The following is a 17,795-nucleotide window of genomic DNA, read 5'->3' as shown; positions in this document are numbered from 1 at the left end:
CACCAATTTACATTCCCACTAACAGTGTAGGAGGATTTCCTTTTCTCCACACCCTCTCCAGAATGAATGTATTTATTTATTTATTTTACTTTTTCCTTTTTTGGGCCACACTCTTGGCACATGGAGGTTCCCAGCTGGTCGAATTGCACAGCCACAGCAATGTGGGATCCGTGCCATGTCTGCCACCTACACCACAGCTCATGGCAGCATGGGATCCTTAACCCACTGAACGAGGCCAGGAATCAAACTTGAAACCTCATGGTTACTAGTTGGATTCTTTTCTGCTGTGCCACAATGGGAACTCCAGAATTTATTATTTTTAGACTTTTTTTTTTTGCCATACCCCAAAAAATGGCACGTGGAAGTTCCCAGGCCAGGGGTTGAACCCATGTTGCAGTTGCAGCTCTACTGAAGTGCTGGATTCTTAATATGCTGCACCATGCATAAACTTCCATATTATTTGTAGACTTTTTGATGATGGCCATTCTGACCTGTGTGAGGTGATAGCTCACTGTAGTTTTAATTTTCATTTCTCTGATAATTAGTGTTGTTGAGCATCTTTTCATATGCCTGTTGGCCACCTGTCTGTCTGCTTTGGAGAAATGTCTATTTAGGTTTTCCAGCTTTTTTTTGATTGGGTTGGTTGGTTGTTTAGGCTGTGCCGACAGCACATAGAAGTTCCCAGGCTAAGGATTGAACCTGTGCCACAGCAGTGACCAGTGCCACAGCAGTGACAGTGGATCCTTAACCTGCTGAGCCACTAGGGAAGTTTGGGTTGTTTGCTTTTTGATATTGAGCTGTATGAGCTATTGGAGTTTTGGAGATTAATGCCTTGTCAGTTGGGTCGTTTGCACGTGTATCCCCCATTCCATAGGTTGTGTTTCATTTATGATTTCCTTTGCTGTGCAAAGGCTTTTAAGTTTAATTAGGCCTCATTTGTTTATTTTTGCTTTTATTTCCATTATTGTAGGAGGCAGATGCAAAAAAAAAACCAATGCAATTTATGTCAGAGTCTTCCGCCTATAAAACTCCTATCCGCTTAGGAGTTTTATAGTATCCATTTTTAGACTTAGGTCTGTAAACCATCTTGAATTTATTTTTGTATTGTTGTTAAAATCTTTGAATTCATTTTTTTCCTTGTCCCTGTCCAGTTTTCCCAGCACTGCTTATTTAAGAGACTATCTTTTTCCATTGTATCTTCTTGCCTCCTAAGATCAAGATGAGTTGACCCTAAGTGCATAGGTTTATTTCTGGGCTCTCTATCTGTTCCATTGATCCATGAGTCTCTTTTTGTGCCAGTACCATATGTTTTGATTACTGTGGCTTTGTAATATAATCTGATATCAGAGAGCATGAAACTTCAGCTCTTTTTCTTTCTCAAAAAGAAAGAAAGTCTTTTGAAGTCTTTTGTGTTTCTATACAAATTTTAAAATTATTTGTTCTAGTTTTGTGAAAACTGCCATTGGTAATTTGATAGAGATTGCATTGAATCTGTAGATTGCTTTAGGTAGTATGGTTATTTTAACAATATTGGTTCTTCCAGTTCAAGAACATGGTATATCTATTTGTGTCTTCTTATAGTTTTTTGAGTACAGGTCTTTTGCTTCCTTAGGTAGGTTTATTCTAGGGATTTTATTTTTATGCATTTGTAAATGGGGTTGTTTCCTTAATTTGGCTTTTTGATGTTTCATTTTTAATGTATAGAAATGCAACAGATTTCTGTATATGTGTGTGTGTGTATTTTTTTTTTTTTTTTTTTTTGGCTTTTGAGGGCCACACCTGCAGAATATGGAAGTTCCCAGGCTAGGAGCCTGGGAGCTTTGGCTGCCGGCCCATGCCAGAGCCACAGCAACACAGGATCCGAGCCATGTCTGTGACCTACATCACAGCTCACAGCAATGCTGGTTGCTTTAACCCACCGCATGAAGCCAGGGATCAAACCTGAGTCCTCATGGATACTAGTTGGGTTCATTACTGCTGAGCCACAACAGGAACTTCCTGTATGTTGGTTTTTTATCCTGCAGCTTTACTGAATTCATTGATGAGCTCTAGTAATTTGCTGGTGGTGTATTTAGGATTTCTGTGTACAGTGTTATGGCATCTGCAAAGAGTGACAGTTTTACTTCTTCCTTTCCAGTTCAGATTCCTTTTTCTTCTTTGATTGCTATTTCTAGGACTTTCCAGAACTATTTTGAATAACAGTGGTGAGAGTGAGCATTCTTTTCTTGTTACTGATCTTAGATGGAATGATACCAGCTTTATACTGTTGAGTATTGAGTTTAGCTGTGGGCTTGCCATATATGGCTTTTATTGTGTTGTAGTATGTTCTTTCTGTGTCCATGTTCTGGAGAGTTTTTGTCATAAATGGTTGTTAAATTTTATCAAAAGCTTTTTCTGCATCTGTTGAGAGGATCGTATAATTTTTATTTTTCAGTTTGTTAATGTGTTGTATCACATTGATTTGCAGATACTGAAAAATCCTTGCATCCCTGGGATAAATCCCACTTGGTCGTGGTGTATGATCCTTTTAATGGAGGCCTATACTTTATATTTTTAAGACTTAAAAATTTTTTGCCAGCTTCATGGAAATGATAATCAAGTTGTTCTCATTTCTCTGATAACTAGTGAGGATGAACATCTTTTCATGCTTTCTCCTTCATGGCTTACACTTTTGATATTTTCAGAAATCCTTTTCCCTCTTCTCTCAAAATTACTTCCCTATTTTCCTTTGGATTAATATGTAGCTGCTTTAGTTCTCTTGGAATTTGTTTTTGGGTATGTTGAGAAGTGGATTTTATTTATCTTACCTATTTTTGTACAATTAACTAGTTGTCTCAATAATATTCATTGAATAGTTTATTCTTTCCTCAGCAGTTTGTAATGTCATTCTATTTGCCAACCTCCCCCCCCCCCCCCGTATATATGTGTAGGTTTTTCTTTCAGGGTTCTCTCTTCTCTTTCACTGGTCTGCAGTAGTATAAGTTAGACAATTTTCTTATTAAAAGCCTCAAATATATAGAGAGATAATAGCATTATGAACCTATATGTACTCATTATCCTTATTAAACAGTTTCCAAGTATCTACCACACTAGCTTCATTTTTGCCTCTTGAAGCATATTCCAGGCCTTAGTTCACTTCACTTCTCTTTACATCATGCATTTCTATTATCACACCATCAAAATTAACATTTTTAATTGTTAACTAATAGTTCAGTTTTTATTCAGATTTTTTTGCCTCAAAATTTTTTTAATACGTGATTTGTTTAAATCAGGGTATTTGTATTGAACTTGTTTTTTTTGTTTCTTGCAAAATACCTTCCCCAGTCTATTTTGTTTTTCTTGACATCTACTTGTTGAAGAAATCAAGTTGGTTTGTCTCTCACCTTCCACATTCTGAATTGGTCTGTGCTGCTGCTGCTTCTTTTTTTTTTAAATAGCTTCCTGTTTTAGTTTAGTTTAGTTTTGTCCCTGCCTATGGTGTGCGGAAGTTCCCAGGCCAGGGATTGAACCCATGCCCCAGCAGCAACCTGAGCAACCTCAGTGACAGCGCCAGATCCTTAACAACCTGAGCTACCTCAGTGACAGCACCAGATCCTTAACCCACTGACCTGGAATCCTTAACCCAAAGACCAAGGAACCTTTGTCTGTGCTTCTTTATGGTGTAATTGAGCTTATTCTAACTCTATGTGTCCTGTAAATTGGAAGCTGTTTTTAATAACTTATAATAAAGATTTAGGTTCAGCTTTGGGATGAGGAGGCAAAAATACTTTATAGGTGTTGTTGGTACTTCATATATACGTCACATCAGGTGGCATGTAATGTATGGCTTAACAATTCTAAGATCAGATTAGTGGGATTCAGGTGGTTTCGCTGGCTTCCTCCATAATAAAATTTTGACTTAATGGTTTAGTCATTCATGGTGGTATTCTTTTTTTTTTTTTTTAATTAATTTATTTATTTTTTGTCTTTTTTGCTGTTTTCTTTGGGCCGCTCCCGCGGCATATGGAGGTTCCCAGGCTAGGGGTCAAATCGGAACTGTAGCCACTGGCCTACGCCAGGGCCACAGCAACGCGGGATCTGAGCCGCGTCTGCAACCTACACCACAGCTCACGGCAACGCCGGATCGTTAACCCACTGAGCAAGGGCAGGGACCGAACCCACAACCTCATGGTTCCTAGTCGGATTCGTTAACCATTGCGCCACGACAGGAACTCCCATGGTGGTATTCTGATTGCCATTCCTCCTATATTTATTAGCAGGAATTCTTTTTTTTTTTTTTTGGCGGGGAGCTTATTCAGGACTTAAAACAATGTACATCTGGGGGTTCCCTTCTGGTGCAGCAGATTAAGGCTCCAGTGTCATCATTGCTGCAGCTCAAGGAGGGGGGGGGGCGGGGGGAATATCTCGGGAATTCTTTAAAGAACAACTTTGCCTCATCAATTAGAGATAAATGGTTACTCTGAATTTAAGTTGGTGCAAAAAAGCATAATAAATGCTCTATCTAATTCTTTTCTTTTAATTTATCAGTGTTCAGAGTAGGGAATTGGTGCTTTATTTAGTTTCAGTAGTGACCAGTAAGGATTTTTAGTATCACTATGGAAGACCTAAGTATCATTAATATAGATTTTTTTTTAAAGTCATCTTGCTTCTAAGGTTGGTCTAGGTTAACTGGCCCATCATTACCTGAAACAGAGGTCAGCCTTTTCTCTTAACTGTGCATTGTCCTATTGTTTAATTTTGGAAAGAGCTTGCATCTTGTAATTTTAAAGATAATGTAAAATTTTAATGAAAATGTTAACTCATCTTTCTAATTCTTATTTTTTGGTTAGCTGTGAAATTTTAGCTTCTTACGGTTTTGTAGTCATTTTCTTTTGTCTTTTTTTTTTTTTCTTTTCATTTTTGTCTGCCTTGCAGAATATGGAGTTCTCATGCTAGGAATCAGATCCAAGCCTCAGTTGTGACCTACTCCATAGCTGCAGCAACATAGAGCTTTTGACTCACTGTACCAGGCTGGGTATCGAACCTGCCTCCTGGCACTGCAGAGACACAGCCAATCCTGTTGTGCCACTGTGGGAACTCTTTGTCTTCTCTTTGATTGTTCATGTCTTTTTCCTATTTATGTTTGTTGATTTTCATCTTTATTTATGAAGGCTTTTTTTTTCTCCTCAGGATGCTTTGTTTCCTGTTAAATTTTCAATTTACTTTTTTTTTAAGTTATATTTTTGGAAAGGGTCATAATAGGTAATAAAGATTGTTTTTATGCAAATATCCTGCATAGTGTAGCTATCCTTTCTTCAGTGTTAAAAAATATTAATCTCTATTTTCTTCTAGTACTTTTGCTTTTACATATTTAAGTACTTAATATATATGAACATAAGTGTTAATGCTTTGCTCCAACTAAGTTTACTTATATATTCACATGAAGTAATAAGTCTTTTGTCTGGGAGGGTCCTGTTGTTAAACCTTTTGAAAATGTTCACTTAGGAGTTCTCTTCATGGGTTAACAAACCCGACTAGAATCTGTGAGGATGTGGATTCGATCCCTGGCCTTGCTCAGTGAGTTAAGGATCCGTTGTTTGCTCCGGGCTGTGGTGTAGATCACGGATGCGGCTCAGATCCTGAGTTGCTGTGACTGTGGCGTAGGCTGGCAGCTACAGCTCCAATTCGACTCCGAGCCTGGAAACCTCCATGTGCTGTGGGTGTGGACCTAACATATAATAGCAGAAAAATCAACCTTGTTAAGCAAATAGGTAATTTATAAATAGATTTGTGCTTAATTATACAAAGGCAAAATTTGAAAACATTAAGACTGATCTTTTCATGCAAATAAATGTAGCACTAATTGTAGTACTAAGATACACTGTTTTATCGGTATTTTCATATTTTTATAAACTTGAATAGTCCATTTATTTTCTTTGTGTAATAATTGATTTTATTTCTCTTATTTTGGATAGACACTTGCCATTTCACCTGAAGAGAAATTTGTTATTACAACAACAAGTAGGAAAGAAATTACCTGTGATAATTTTGGTAAGCAATGCTATGTTTATGCTTTTATATTTGATATATTCTAGTACATCATAGAGCAGTAAATTTTATTACATAGATAAGCATCACAAAACTATTGATGCTTTTGGTTACTTTTTTCGGATGGGGATGGAAACTGGCTACATATGTCTAAGTTTGTACAGAAGTCATATTTTTCAAGCAAGATTACAGAAAAAGAGTTGGTATCATTATGTCTACAGATGAGACCTTGCTCAACATCTAGCCACAAGCCTTCTTTGTGGGCCCTTGAAAAGCTAATTCTCCTGACTAACTAGAATTCTTCCATTGTCTTTTTTTTTCTTTTTTTTTTGTTATAGTCCTAAATATTTATTTCACAGAATTAAAAAAAAATTGAAATATTTATAAAATTATTTCTGTCCAAATTTGAATATACATTTATTATTTTTATTAATGATTTTTTCATTATAGTTGGTTTATAGTTTTCTGTCAGTGTCTACGGTAGAGCAAAGTGACCCAGTCACACACATATATATATATACACATTCTTTTTCTCACATTATCTTCCATCATGTTCCATCATAAGTGACTAGATATAGTTCTCTGTGTTATATAGCAGGATCTCATTGCTTATCTAAATTTGAACATCCATTGTCTTTTTTTTAACCAACTATGTTCTAAGTCTTGCCAGTTTTTGTGCCTTATTGCTTTTCGATTTTCATCATTCTTCCTTATTCATATACCACTTTAATGTAGTTCCTCATCTGATTTCCTATGACAGTTTGACTTTTTAAGAATTGAGTATTTCAGATGAGTGGAAGTATTTGGACCTGTTTTGCTGATATTCATAACAAAACACAACTGAATTTATAGATTGATTCGTTATTTGGGAATTTGCCTGTATAATTTAATTATTTAATTAATTTTGGCCTCATCTTTTGGTTGTGACCAAAAGAATAATAATAAATTGATTGTGCTTTGAATGCTAGCTTAGCATTTAAGATGTTACCTCTTGACTTACAGATGAAACTGTTAAGGATGGAGTCACTCTATACGTGCTACAGACAGTCAATCAGTTACTGCTAACAGCTACAAAAGAACGGATTGACTTCCTACCTCACTATGACACATTGGTTAAAAGTGGCATGTATGAATATTATGCAAGTGAAGGACAAAATCCTTTACGTAAGTATTCTGTTTTTACTAATTTTAATAAACTGTCACTCTCCTTTATCTCCTGATCACGTGTCCCATTCCTTCACTTTAAAAAAGTTCTGGAGTTTGTATTGTGGCTCAGCAGTTAAAAAACCCGACTAGCATCCGTGAAGATGTGGGTTTGATCCCTGGCCTCGCTCAGAGGGTTAAGGATCAGGTAATGCCACAAGCTGCAGCATAGGTCACAGATGTGGCTTGGATCTAGCATTGCTGTGACTGTGGTGTAGGCTGGCAGCTCCAGCTCTTATTCAACTCCTAGCCAGGGAACTTCCATGTGCCACGGGTATGGCCCTAAAAAGGCAGTAAATAAATAAATAAAAATAAAAACGTTCTCTCAGAGTTCTCTTGTGGCACAGTGGGTTGTGGACCCAGTATTGTCACTGGAGTGGCTTGGATGGCTGCTGTGACACAGGTTTGATCCCTGGGAACTTCTGCATGCTGTGGGTGTGCTCTCCCCCCCCAAAAAAAAAGCTCTCATTCTACCTTACTATAAATCTGTGACCAATCATTGTGAGCTTCTTTACTACATGTCTTCATCACAGTAGATTTCTTTTTCTATTCAGGTGATCTTACTTCAGAGTAAAGATACCTCTCCTTTGAAACTAACTTAGGAGTTCCCGTTGTGGCTTAGCACTAATGAACTCAACTAGTATCCATGAGGCTGTGGGTTCAATTCCTGGCCTTGCTCAGTGGGTTAAGGATCCAGTGTTGCCCTAAGCTGTGGTGTAGGTTGCAGACTTGGCTCGGATCTGGCACTGCTGTGGCTGTGGTGTAGGCCGGCAGCTGCAGCTCTAATTTGACCCCTAGCCTGGTAACTTCCATATGCCGCAGGTGCGGCCATAAAGACAATAAATAAATAAACTAACTAACCTAGAATGAGAATTTATTCCTTTCAATTCACAAGAGACTGGTGCTTACATATCTTTTCATCTCTTGTATACTCTCCTGATCTAGTCTTCCTGGCTTCCCATAGACCTCTCCCAATTAAGAAAGTATTTGTTTTACCTTGGGAATTTGTATAGCAGAACTGCATGAACAAGTAGTTTCTGTTTTTTGTCATTTCCTTCCACCTTTACTAACTGCCGTTTTTTTTGTTTTGTTTTGTTTTGTTTTGTCTTTTTGCCATTTCTCGGGCCACTCCCGCGGCATATGGAGGTTCCCAGGCTAGGGGTCCAATCGGAGCTGTAGCCGCCAGCCTACACCAGAGCCACAGCAACGCGGGATCCGAGCCGTGTCTTTGACCTACACCACAGCTCATGGCAACGCCGGATCCTTAACCCACTGAGCAAGGCCAGGGACCGAACCCGCAACCTCCATGGTTCCTAGTCGGATTCGTTAACCACTGTGCCACGACAGGAACTCCTAATTGCCGGTTTTTATCCTACCTTTGGATTGTGTGCTAATTGATTTAGAGAATCTTTTCTGTTTGGACCCTGCCAAAACATTTAATACTATTTCGATGTTCTTTATAAACTTACTTATTAAAGTTTTTTTTGTGTGTGTATACATTATTGTTTGTAGAAAATTAGAAAATGTAGATAAGCAAAAAGAACATAAAGAACATCCCTATCTCTACCACCTGGATGTAGCTGCCACTAACACTTAGGTGTTTATTATTTCAGACCTTTTCATATTGTTTGGTATTTTTTCTTTTTTAATCGTTTTATTTGATATGTACTTTTTTAACCTTTTTAATTTAAAATGAAATGAACATCTTTTATATATATGTTAATATGTATTTGCTTATATTGTATTTATATAAAAATTTATTTAAACAGTGTACTGCTGTTAGACATTTAGGCTATTTCAGGGCTTCTTTTGTTACAAATGGCTGAATATTCCTGTGACTTTTAGTATATCCTTACCTTGACTGCTACTGATATTATTACTACTGTCAGCTACAGTGTCAGGTGCCAAGTGCTTTATGAGCATTTTCTCATTTAATCTAATCTTATGTATTAGTTAATATTGGGTAATGACCCTATTTTTGCAGAGGAAACTGAGGCTAAGAGATTTTGGGTAACTTGCCAGAGGCTAGTACATGTTGGAGCTAGGATTTGAACTCTGGCTGAGTGACCTCAGAGCTTAAACTTGTAACCAGTATATTTATTATCTCTGACATTGTTGTTTTCATACACAAAAAGCTCTTAAGAGTTCCTTCGTGGCTCAGTGGGTTAAGGATAGTGTGTTGTCACTGTTACGGCTTCAGTTGCTGCTGTAGTATTGCTTCAGTCCCCAGCCTGGGAACTTGGGCATGCTGTGGGTGTAGCCAAAAAAAAAAAAGTTTTTTTTCTCCATTGTAACATCATAATCTTATTTCTTCTACCAGTTACTGTCCAGTTTTGCTCCTGACTACAGCAAAACTCCTCAGAAGAGTTGACTATGTTCACTATCAACAGTGCCTGTCAGAGTTTCCACTGTGGCATAGCAGGTTAAGGATCTGGCATTGCTGCGACTGCGGCTCAGATTATCCCTGGCCCAGGAACTTCCATCTGCCACTGGTGCGGCAAAGCAAACAAACAGGACAGTCCCTCTCCTTTCTTTCTCTCCTATTCATTCTCCTGTACTTACTTGTTTAGGGTCACCAGGGACTAAATCTAGTGATTAGTTTTCAGTTTTCATTTGAGGCTTTATTTGACAGTTTATCACTTCCTCCTCCTTGATATAGTCTTTGCTTGGCTTTCTTTTTTTCTTTTTTTTTTTTTTTTTGTCTTTTTGTCTTTTTTAGGGCTGCACCTGCAGCATATGGAGGTTCCCAGGCTAGGGATCCAATCGGAGCTACAGCTACCAGCCTACGCCAGAGCCACAGCAACGCGGGAGCTGTGTCTGCAACCTACACCACAGCTCACTGTAATGCTGGATCCTTAACCTACTGAGCGAGGCCAGGGATCGAACCCGCAACCTCATGGTTCCTAGTCGGATTTGTTTCCGCTGCACCACGACAGGAACTCCTGCTTGGCTTTCAAGAGACCACACGCTGTATTTTCTTTCTGTCTCAATGACTAGCTATTTTCTTTTTTCCTTACTCTCTCTTTTTTTTTTTTTTTTTGAGATACTGAAAACTCCCTATCTTCTTCATGTTTAGGTGCTTCAGGGCTTAGTCCTTGGTACCTAATTCCTCACTTGGTGGTTCCATCCAGTCTTGTGGCTCTAAATGTCATCTCTATGGCAGTGGCTCCCAGGTGGAGGTGGTGAAAAATGGTCATTTTTTTGTTAAATATTGAAAATAATTCCAGACCTGTCTTTCCAACTGCCTGTGTTGTATTTCTACTAGAATATATAAGATGGAAATTTACTACACATAGTTGTCCCATCCAAATTAATTTTGGTTCTTTCTAGTTATTTAAGCTAAAAATCCGATTGATTTTTTTCTGATACATTTCATTCAGTCTGTCAGAAGATCCTGTTGGCATTATCTTCAGTGTTTATCTACAACTGACCATTTCTCTCTATTTCTGTTGGTAACACTAGGTCTGAGGCACCATCATGTTACCTAGGTTGTACAGAGGCCCCTTGTCTCTCTTTTCCTGCTTGTCCTTAAGGTTTGAGAAGTCAGATTGTGTTCCACTAAGCGTAAAAGCCATAGTCTTTACAATTACATGCTTGATTTTAGAAGCTCTGCTTTTTATCTCCCCAACTTTATTTTTTTTCTTTTCTTTTTTTTTTAGTAGCAAACTTTTTTTCATTCTATTTTTTTTTATCACATCTGTAGTAGTATAATGATAATCACAATCCCGTTTCACAGGATTTCCATCCCACAACCCAAGCACATCCCCTACCACCCAAACTGTCTCCTCTGGAGACCATAAGTTTTTCAGTGTCTGTGAGTCAGTATCTGTTCTGCAAAGAAGCTCAGTCTGTCCTTTTTTCAGATTCCACATGTCAGTGAAAGCATTTGATGTTGGTGTCTCATTGTATGGCTGACTTCACTTAGCATGATAGTTTCTAGGTCCATCCAGGTTGCTTAAAATGCTGGTATTTTGTTTCTTTTAATGACTGGGTAATGTTCCATTGTGTGTATGTACCACATTTTTTTTTTTTTTTTGTCTTTTTGCCATTTCTTGGGCCGCTCCTGCGGCATATGGAGGTTCTCAGGCTAGGGGTCCAATCGGAGCTGTAGCCACCGGCGTACGCCACAGCCACAGCAAGGTGGGATCCAGGCCATGTCTGCAACCTACACCATAGCTCACTGCAACGCCGGATCCCTAACCCACTGAGCAAGGTCAGGGATCAAACATGAAACCTCATGGTTCCTAGTCGGATTCGTTAACCACTGAGCCATGACGGGAACTCCCATGTTCCACATCTTCTTGATCCACTCCTCTGTGGATGGACATTTAGGTTGTTTCTATGTTTTGGCTATTGCAAATAGTGCTGCAATGAACATTGGAGTACATGTGTCTTTTCGAGTCATGGTTTTGTCTGGATAGATGCCCAGGAGTGGGATTGCTGGATCAAATAGTCATCCTATTTTTAGTTTTCTGAGGAATCTCCATACTGTTTTCCACAGTGGTTGCACCAATTTACAGTCCCACCAGTAGTGTAACAGGGTTCCTTTTTCTCCACACCTGCTCCAGCACTTATTGTTGGTAGACTTTTGGATGACGGCCATTCTGGCTGGTGTAAGGTGGTACCTCATGGTGGTTTTGATTTGCATTTCTCTAATGATGAGTGATGTTGAACATCTTTTCATGTGTTTTTTGGCCATCTGTATGTCTTCTTTGAAGAACTGTCTCTTTTGATCTTCTGCCCATTTTTTGATGGGGTTGTTTGTTTTTTTGGTATGGAGCTGCAGAAGGTGTTTATACAAATTTTGGAGATTAATCCCTTGTCAGTCGATTCATTTGCAAAGATTTTCTCCCATTCTGTGGGTAGAAACAAGCATTTTTTATATCAATAAGCCTAACTTTATTTCTACAGTTCTTTCTGCTTATTCATTCCTCTTAAGCGCTGGCTTTGTCCTTGGCTCAGGTCCCTCTGCCTCTGTCACATTCAGTCATCTCCTTCAGGTCTTGTTTATTGTTATTTTTCTCAACAAAAGTTATCTTTGTCACCTTTTAAAAAATTGCAGCTGTGTTTCCTCTTTGCCAGGTAAACCCATGTAAGCTTGAAGTATTTCAAGTCGAAAGTACACTTTGACTTAAAGTATTTTCAATTTACGATACATCTTACCTACCAAACATAGCTTTTAGCCTCGCCTACCTTAAATGTGCTCAGACCACGTACATTAGCCTATAGTTGGGCAAAATCATCTGACACAAAGCCTATTTTATAATAAAGTGTTGATTATCTCACGTGATTTATTGAATACTAAAAGTGAAAAGAGAATGATAAACAGTGATTGTATGGGAACAGAATGGTAGTTAAGTGTATTGATTGTTTACCCTCGTTATTGAATGGCCGACTAAGAGCTGTAGCACACTGTTGCTGCTCAGCATCATGAGAGTATTTTACCACTTATTGCTTGCCTGAGAAAAAACCAAAATTCAAAGTATGGCTAGGAGTCGAATCATAGCTACAGCTACCGGCCTACGCCAGAGCCACAGCAGTGCAGGGTCTGAGCTGTGTCTGTGACCTACACCGTAGCTCACAGCAATGCCGGATCCCTGACCCACTGAGTGAGGCCAGGGATCGAACCCACATCCTCATGGATACTAGTTGGATTCGTTTCCACTGAGCCACGACCAGAACTCCCCAAATACGATTTCTACTGAATGCAGATAGCTTTTGCACCATCATAAAGTTGAAAAATCATAAGTGGACCATCTTTAAGTTAGGGACCATTTATACTTGATTTCTTTTCTCTTTAGCATATGCTACCTTCTAACATGCTAACAAATTTACTTATTTATTACAAACATATTTCATTTATCATCCTCTTCCACTAGAATGTTAACGTCAGAGAACAGGACTTTTGCCTGTTGTGTTCAGTTCCTAAAGCAATGCCTGGCAAATAGTAGGTGCTTATATATTTGCATATTGAATGAATCTTTAATTCTTCCTCTCGGGATAAGTATCTAAATATATAATCATGGAGTCATCAGACATACTTTTAAGGCTTGATATAAATTAATTACTTTCCAGATTGGATGTACTAGTTTTCATTACTACTGTCATTATATGAATAGGCAGAAAACCTCACTGCTTAAACTCTTTAATTTCTGTGACTTAGCATTACATTCCAGGTCTTTTTGTTGCCTCTCTTTCCTTTGCCTTTGATGCTACCTCTGGTATTACTGACTATATGGTATATAAGTCATGCTGATCTTTTTATACTTTTCTCTTAGTGAACTAACTGAAACTTAAACTATTCTATGCCAATGAATTTATCTCTGGCTGTCTTTATTCTCTTTGTGAAGTATGGCATCCATTCCAGCTCTGTGGAATACTTCTACTCATTGAGCTTGATATAGTGGTAGGACTTCACATCTAAAGTTAAATTTTTCTTTCCTTATTCTGTATTTTCCCTTTATGGAAAATATGACCATTTAACTAGTCTTCTAAAGACTCAAAATCACCTTGGATTTTCTTTCTCCTTTTATATCTAATTGGATGCTAAATTCTACTTCTTTCTTCCTTTCTCCTTTTATATCTAATTGGATGCTAAATTCTACTTTTTCTTTCTCCTTTTATATCTAATTGGATGCTAAATTCTCCTTTTATATCTAATTGGATGCTAAATTCTACTTTTTTCTTCCTCCTTTTTATATCTAATTGGATGCTAAATTCTACTTTTTTCTTCCTTTCAAATTACTCTTAACTTTTTTCTTCCCATTTCCTACAGTATCCCTATTTTTCCATTTTCTAGAGTTAATATCCTTCACCAGATCCTTATGTATATCTGATTTGTGGTAACTTCTTTCTAACTAGTTTATAAACATAACCATCCCCTAAGTGTGGACATGCTGGAGTGCTACTCTCTGGATTAATTACAGCTTGAGTTGGGTTAAGCTTCAGTTGAAAAGATAATATGTTCCCCCTTTTAATAATGGAAATAAAACTGGGAAATAGTTTTGGCCTTGAAGCATGATGTGATGACATACCACAGACTGTTTCATTTCATGGTGATGGTCTTTTGTTTGTCTCTTATGTCTGTTTACCTGTCTTTAGATTATAAACTCCTTGAAGCCAGGAATCATGGCTGGCTGACTCATCCATATAGTGCCATACATGTATTATTTGATGAGTGCTTCTTTATGCTGATAATGATTGATGATTCCCTTACTATGTTTGTATCATTAGGATCAGGATAATACTTCAGCTCTAGCTCTTTGGAAGATAAAAGCGTGGCTTAAAGGTACTAAGGAGTTTCTTTTTTCTTTTCTTCCTCTTTTTGGCCACATCCACAGCCAGGGATTGAATCTGAGGTAGAGCTGTTACCTATGCCATAGCTACAGCAATACCAGGTCCTTAACCCACTGCATCACAGTGGGAACTCCCTTCAGAGTTTCTTCTACTTTGAACTTTTTTGTTTGGCTTTTTAGGGCCACACCATGGCATATGGAATTTCCCAGGCTAGGGACTGAATCAGAGCTGCAGCTGCCGGCCTACACCACCACCGCAGCAACTCAGGATCTGAGCCTCATCTGCATCTTACACCACAGCTCACGGCAATGCCAGATCTCTGACCCGCCGAGATCGAACCCACATCTTCAGGGATATTAGTCGAATTTGTTTCCACTGCGTCACAACAGGAACTCTTACTTTGAACTTTCATATGAAGTATTTAGCAGGGAAAAGTTAAGCAATATTTCTTACTCTCTTCCAGCATTTGCTCTTGCAGAATTAATTGACAATTCGTTGTCTGCTACTTCTCGTAATGCTGGTGTTAGAAGAATACAGATCAAATTGGTAAGAAAATAATACTCTAAGGCAATTTAACTTTTCCTTTTATAGAAGTAATGCAGATTCTTTGGAGAAAAATTAGAAAATAAAGATAAACAAAAAATAATTATCTGATGTCTCTTTATTAAAATTTCTTCACATGCCCTTTTCCTGTGCATATATGTATACATCTTTGTATGATTGTAGTGAATTTTGTTGTGATCTTCTGTTTTCCCTTAATAGTACATTGTAAATTTTGCCGTATAATATTATCATTGCTGCAGTTTGATTTATTTGACTATAATATAATATATATAAATATATATAAATTATGTAATCAGCCTATTGGGGAACATTTAGATTTTTTTTCCTATACTTCTGCCATTTTAAGTAGTGTTGGCATGGTGAATATACTTACAGATCTTTGTACACGTCTCTGATTAGTTGCTTGAGCTAAATTCTGAGAAATGGAATTTCTGTATTAAAGGACATAAAGAATTCTAAGGCTTTTGATTCATATAGCTGAAATATATTTGAGAAAGTTGTATTAATATATCCTCCCTATAGCAATGTATGAGTGAGCCCAGTGAATCACTTTTTTAATATTTAACTTTTCATGTTTTAAATATTGATTTGACTTTTCCTGTCTTTTTGAACTTATTTCATAGCTTTTTGATGAAACACAAGGAAAACCTGCTGTTGCAGTGGTAGATAATGGAAGAGGAATGACCTCCAAACAGCTTAACAACTGGGCTGTGTATAGGTTGTCAAAATTTACAAGGCAAGGTGACTTTGAAAGGTTAGAAAATCTTTCTTTTTTTGTGGGCATTGGGGTATTTTAATAAGGATGAGAACTATATTTCTTTAGTTAAACGAGATGCATTGGAGGTTTTGATGTTATCGGCATATTTATTCAAACTTTTATAATAATTTTTATTACCAATATTTAGAAATAGTCACATTTGTATAAATCATAGTGTCCTTCCATTGAATGAGGTATATAGGAGTTATACTGATATGTTGAGTACTTTGAAGCTTTCCCGCCTTTTCTTACTAAGTTTGATGAAAGCTGTATAGTCTCTATAGGAATAGACTTTTTTTTTTAATTAAAAATTTTTTTTACTTATATATTTATTTTTGGCCATACCTGGGCATGCAGAAGTTCCTGGGCCAGGGATCTAACCTGCGCCAGAGCAGTCAGAGCCACAGCATTGACTATGCCAGATTCTTAACCCAGTGAGCTACCAGGAAACTCCCTAGAATGGTTTTTAAATGAGGTTTAAGGTCACCTGATACCACTTGCAAAATGTCTAAGGATCCACATGTAGTTCTGTTAAACTCACTTTTGCTCTTTTTGGGCTCTGCTTTACAAAACACTCATAGCTGGTAGGCAATAAAATCTAGTCAGGAGTTTATAACAGAATATGTTTGTATGAAAATATCCTGGGTGAAAATGTCATAAAGGAAACAATATACCAGAAGCTGCCAGAGATACAAAGATTTAGGTTCTTAGGATGTTAACTGAATTCTAGTAGTGCAGTGACTCAAAGTATTTTGATATTTTAAGCTATGTGTATACTTCAGTGAACACACCTGCAAAGAATCTGTTGGCATTCTGATTAAGTAGTTAGTATTTGTTCATGTCCTGTTCACGCTCTGTTCTCTGTCAAGGAAAGTCACTCAAATTTAAGGATCACTCTCAATAATGTGTAAAATTAATACAGTTAACACATTTGCCTTCTCATTTCTGAAATATCAGCAGTCTCAGAATTTTCAAGTTTTTAAAGACTTATAATGTCATGGAGGGAGGCAATATAGTGAAGAATAAGGGCTCTGGAATCATTTGGCCTCATTTGAATTCTAGCTTTACTAGTTGTATGATACTTTTTCTCAGTTTACATATCTGTAAAATGGAGGTAATACATCATAACGTTGCAAGTTAGTACATGAAAAATCCTTAGAGCCTGACATGTGATAAGCAGTCAATAAATATAAGCTATCATTTTAGTTATTATTTCTCATTCTTGGCCTCAGATTTTTCTACAGCTATTCTTTTTCACTATTTTCATGAGCATATGCCACTTCAAGCCACATAAAAGGCAAAGACCATTATCTTTTCTGGTCTAATGATAGAATTTGGCGTTGGATGGAAATATTAGAAGGGAAAGAAGAACAGATGGTAGATTGGGGCAAAAAGGTCAGGAAAATGTTAGTTAAGTCATATAGAAGAGTAGAAGGAAGTAGAGTCTACAGTTTATTAAAATAAATAAAACATTAACTTTTTTTTCTGTAGATTTTAGCACAATACAGATTTTTTTTTCTTTCTTTCTTTTACAGCCACAACTATGGCATAGGGAAGTTCCTGGGTCAGGGGTCGAATTGGAGCTACAACTGTGGCCAGTACCACAGCCACGGCAACATTGGATCTGGGCTGCATCTGTGACCTGTGCTGCAGCTTGTGGCAACAACGGCTCTGTAAGCCAGTGAGCGAGGCCAGGGATCGAACCTGCATTCTCACAGAGACAATGTCAGGTCCTCAACCTGCTGAGCCACAGTAGGAACTCCTACAACACAAACTTTTAAGCTTAATTCAAATGTTAGGGAAAATTTAATTTTTGGAAGAAATGCACCTCTTGCTGGTCTGGTCCTAGCTTTATAGGTGTTGTGTCAGTAAACAATCAGTTGTTGTTACAGCTCTTATGTACTCTTATTTTTGAGTCCAGCATCAGTCCCTTAATACACTCCAATTT

The 17,795-nt window shown here is 37.6% G+C and overlaps 1 protein-coding gene across 3 annotated transcripts in view; it reads left to right on the top strand.

Moving 5' to 3' along the window:
* Positions 1-17,795, top strand: part of SMCHD1 (structural maintenance of chromosomes flexible hinge domain containing 1) — a 176,326-nt gene that overhangs the window by 28,150 nt on the left and 130,381 nt on the right. For all 3 annotated transcript variants that reach the window (XR_002345042.1, XM_021096138.1, XM_021096137.1), the window contains exons 2-5: positions 5,955-6,030; positions 7,030-7,191; positions 14,990-15,072; positions 15,714-15,844. Coding sequence is in view for 2 of the 3 variants with exons in the window: in XM_021096137.1 (XP_020951796.1) it covers positions 5,955-6,030; positions 7,030-7,191; positions 14,990-15,072; positions 15,714-15,844 (452 nt within the window). In the remaining variant the exon portion in view is untranslated. The remainder of the gene's footprint in view (positions 1-5,954; positions 6,031-7,029; positions 7,192-14,989; positions 15,073-15,713; positions 15,845-17,795) is intronic.

Source organism: Sus scrofa, chromosome 6 (genome assembly GCF_000003025.6).
Source record: "Sus scrofa isolate TJ Tabasco breed Duroc chromosome 6, Sscrofa11.1, whole genome shotgun sequence".
Classification (NCBI taxonomy): Eukaryota; Metazoa; Chordata; class Mammalia; order Artiodactyla; family Suidae; genus Sus; species Sus scrofa.
Note: the sequence above shows the minus strand (reverse complement) of the source record. Positions and strands in the feature narration are given on the sequence as shown.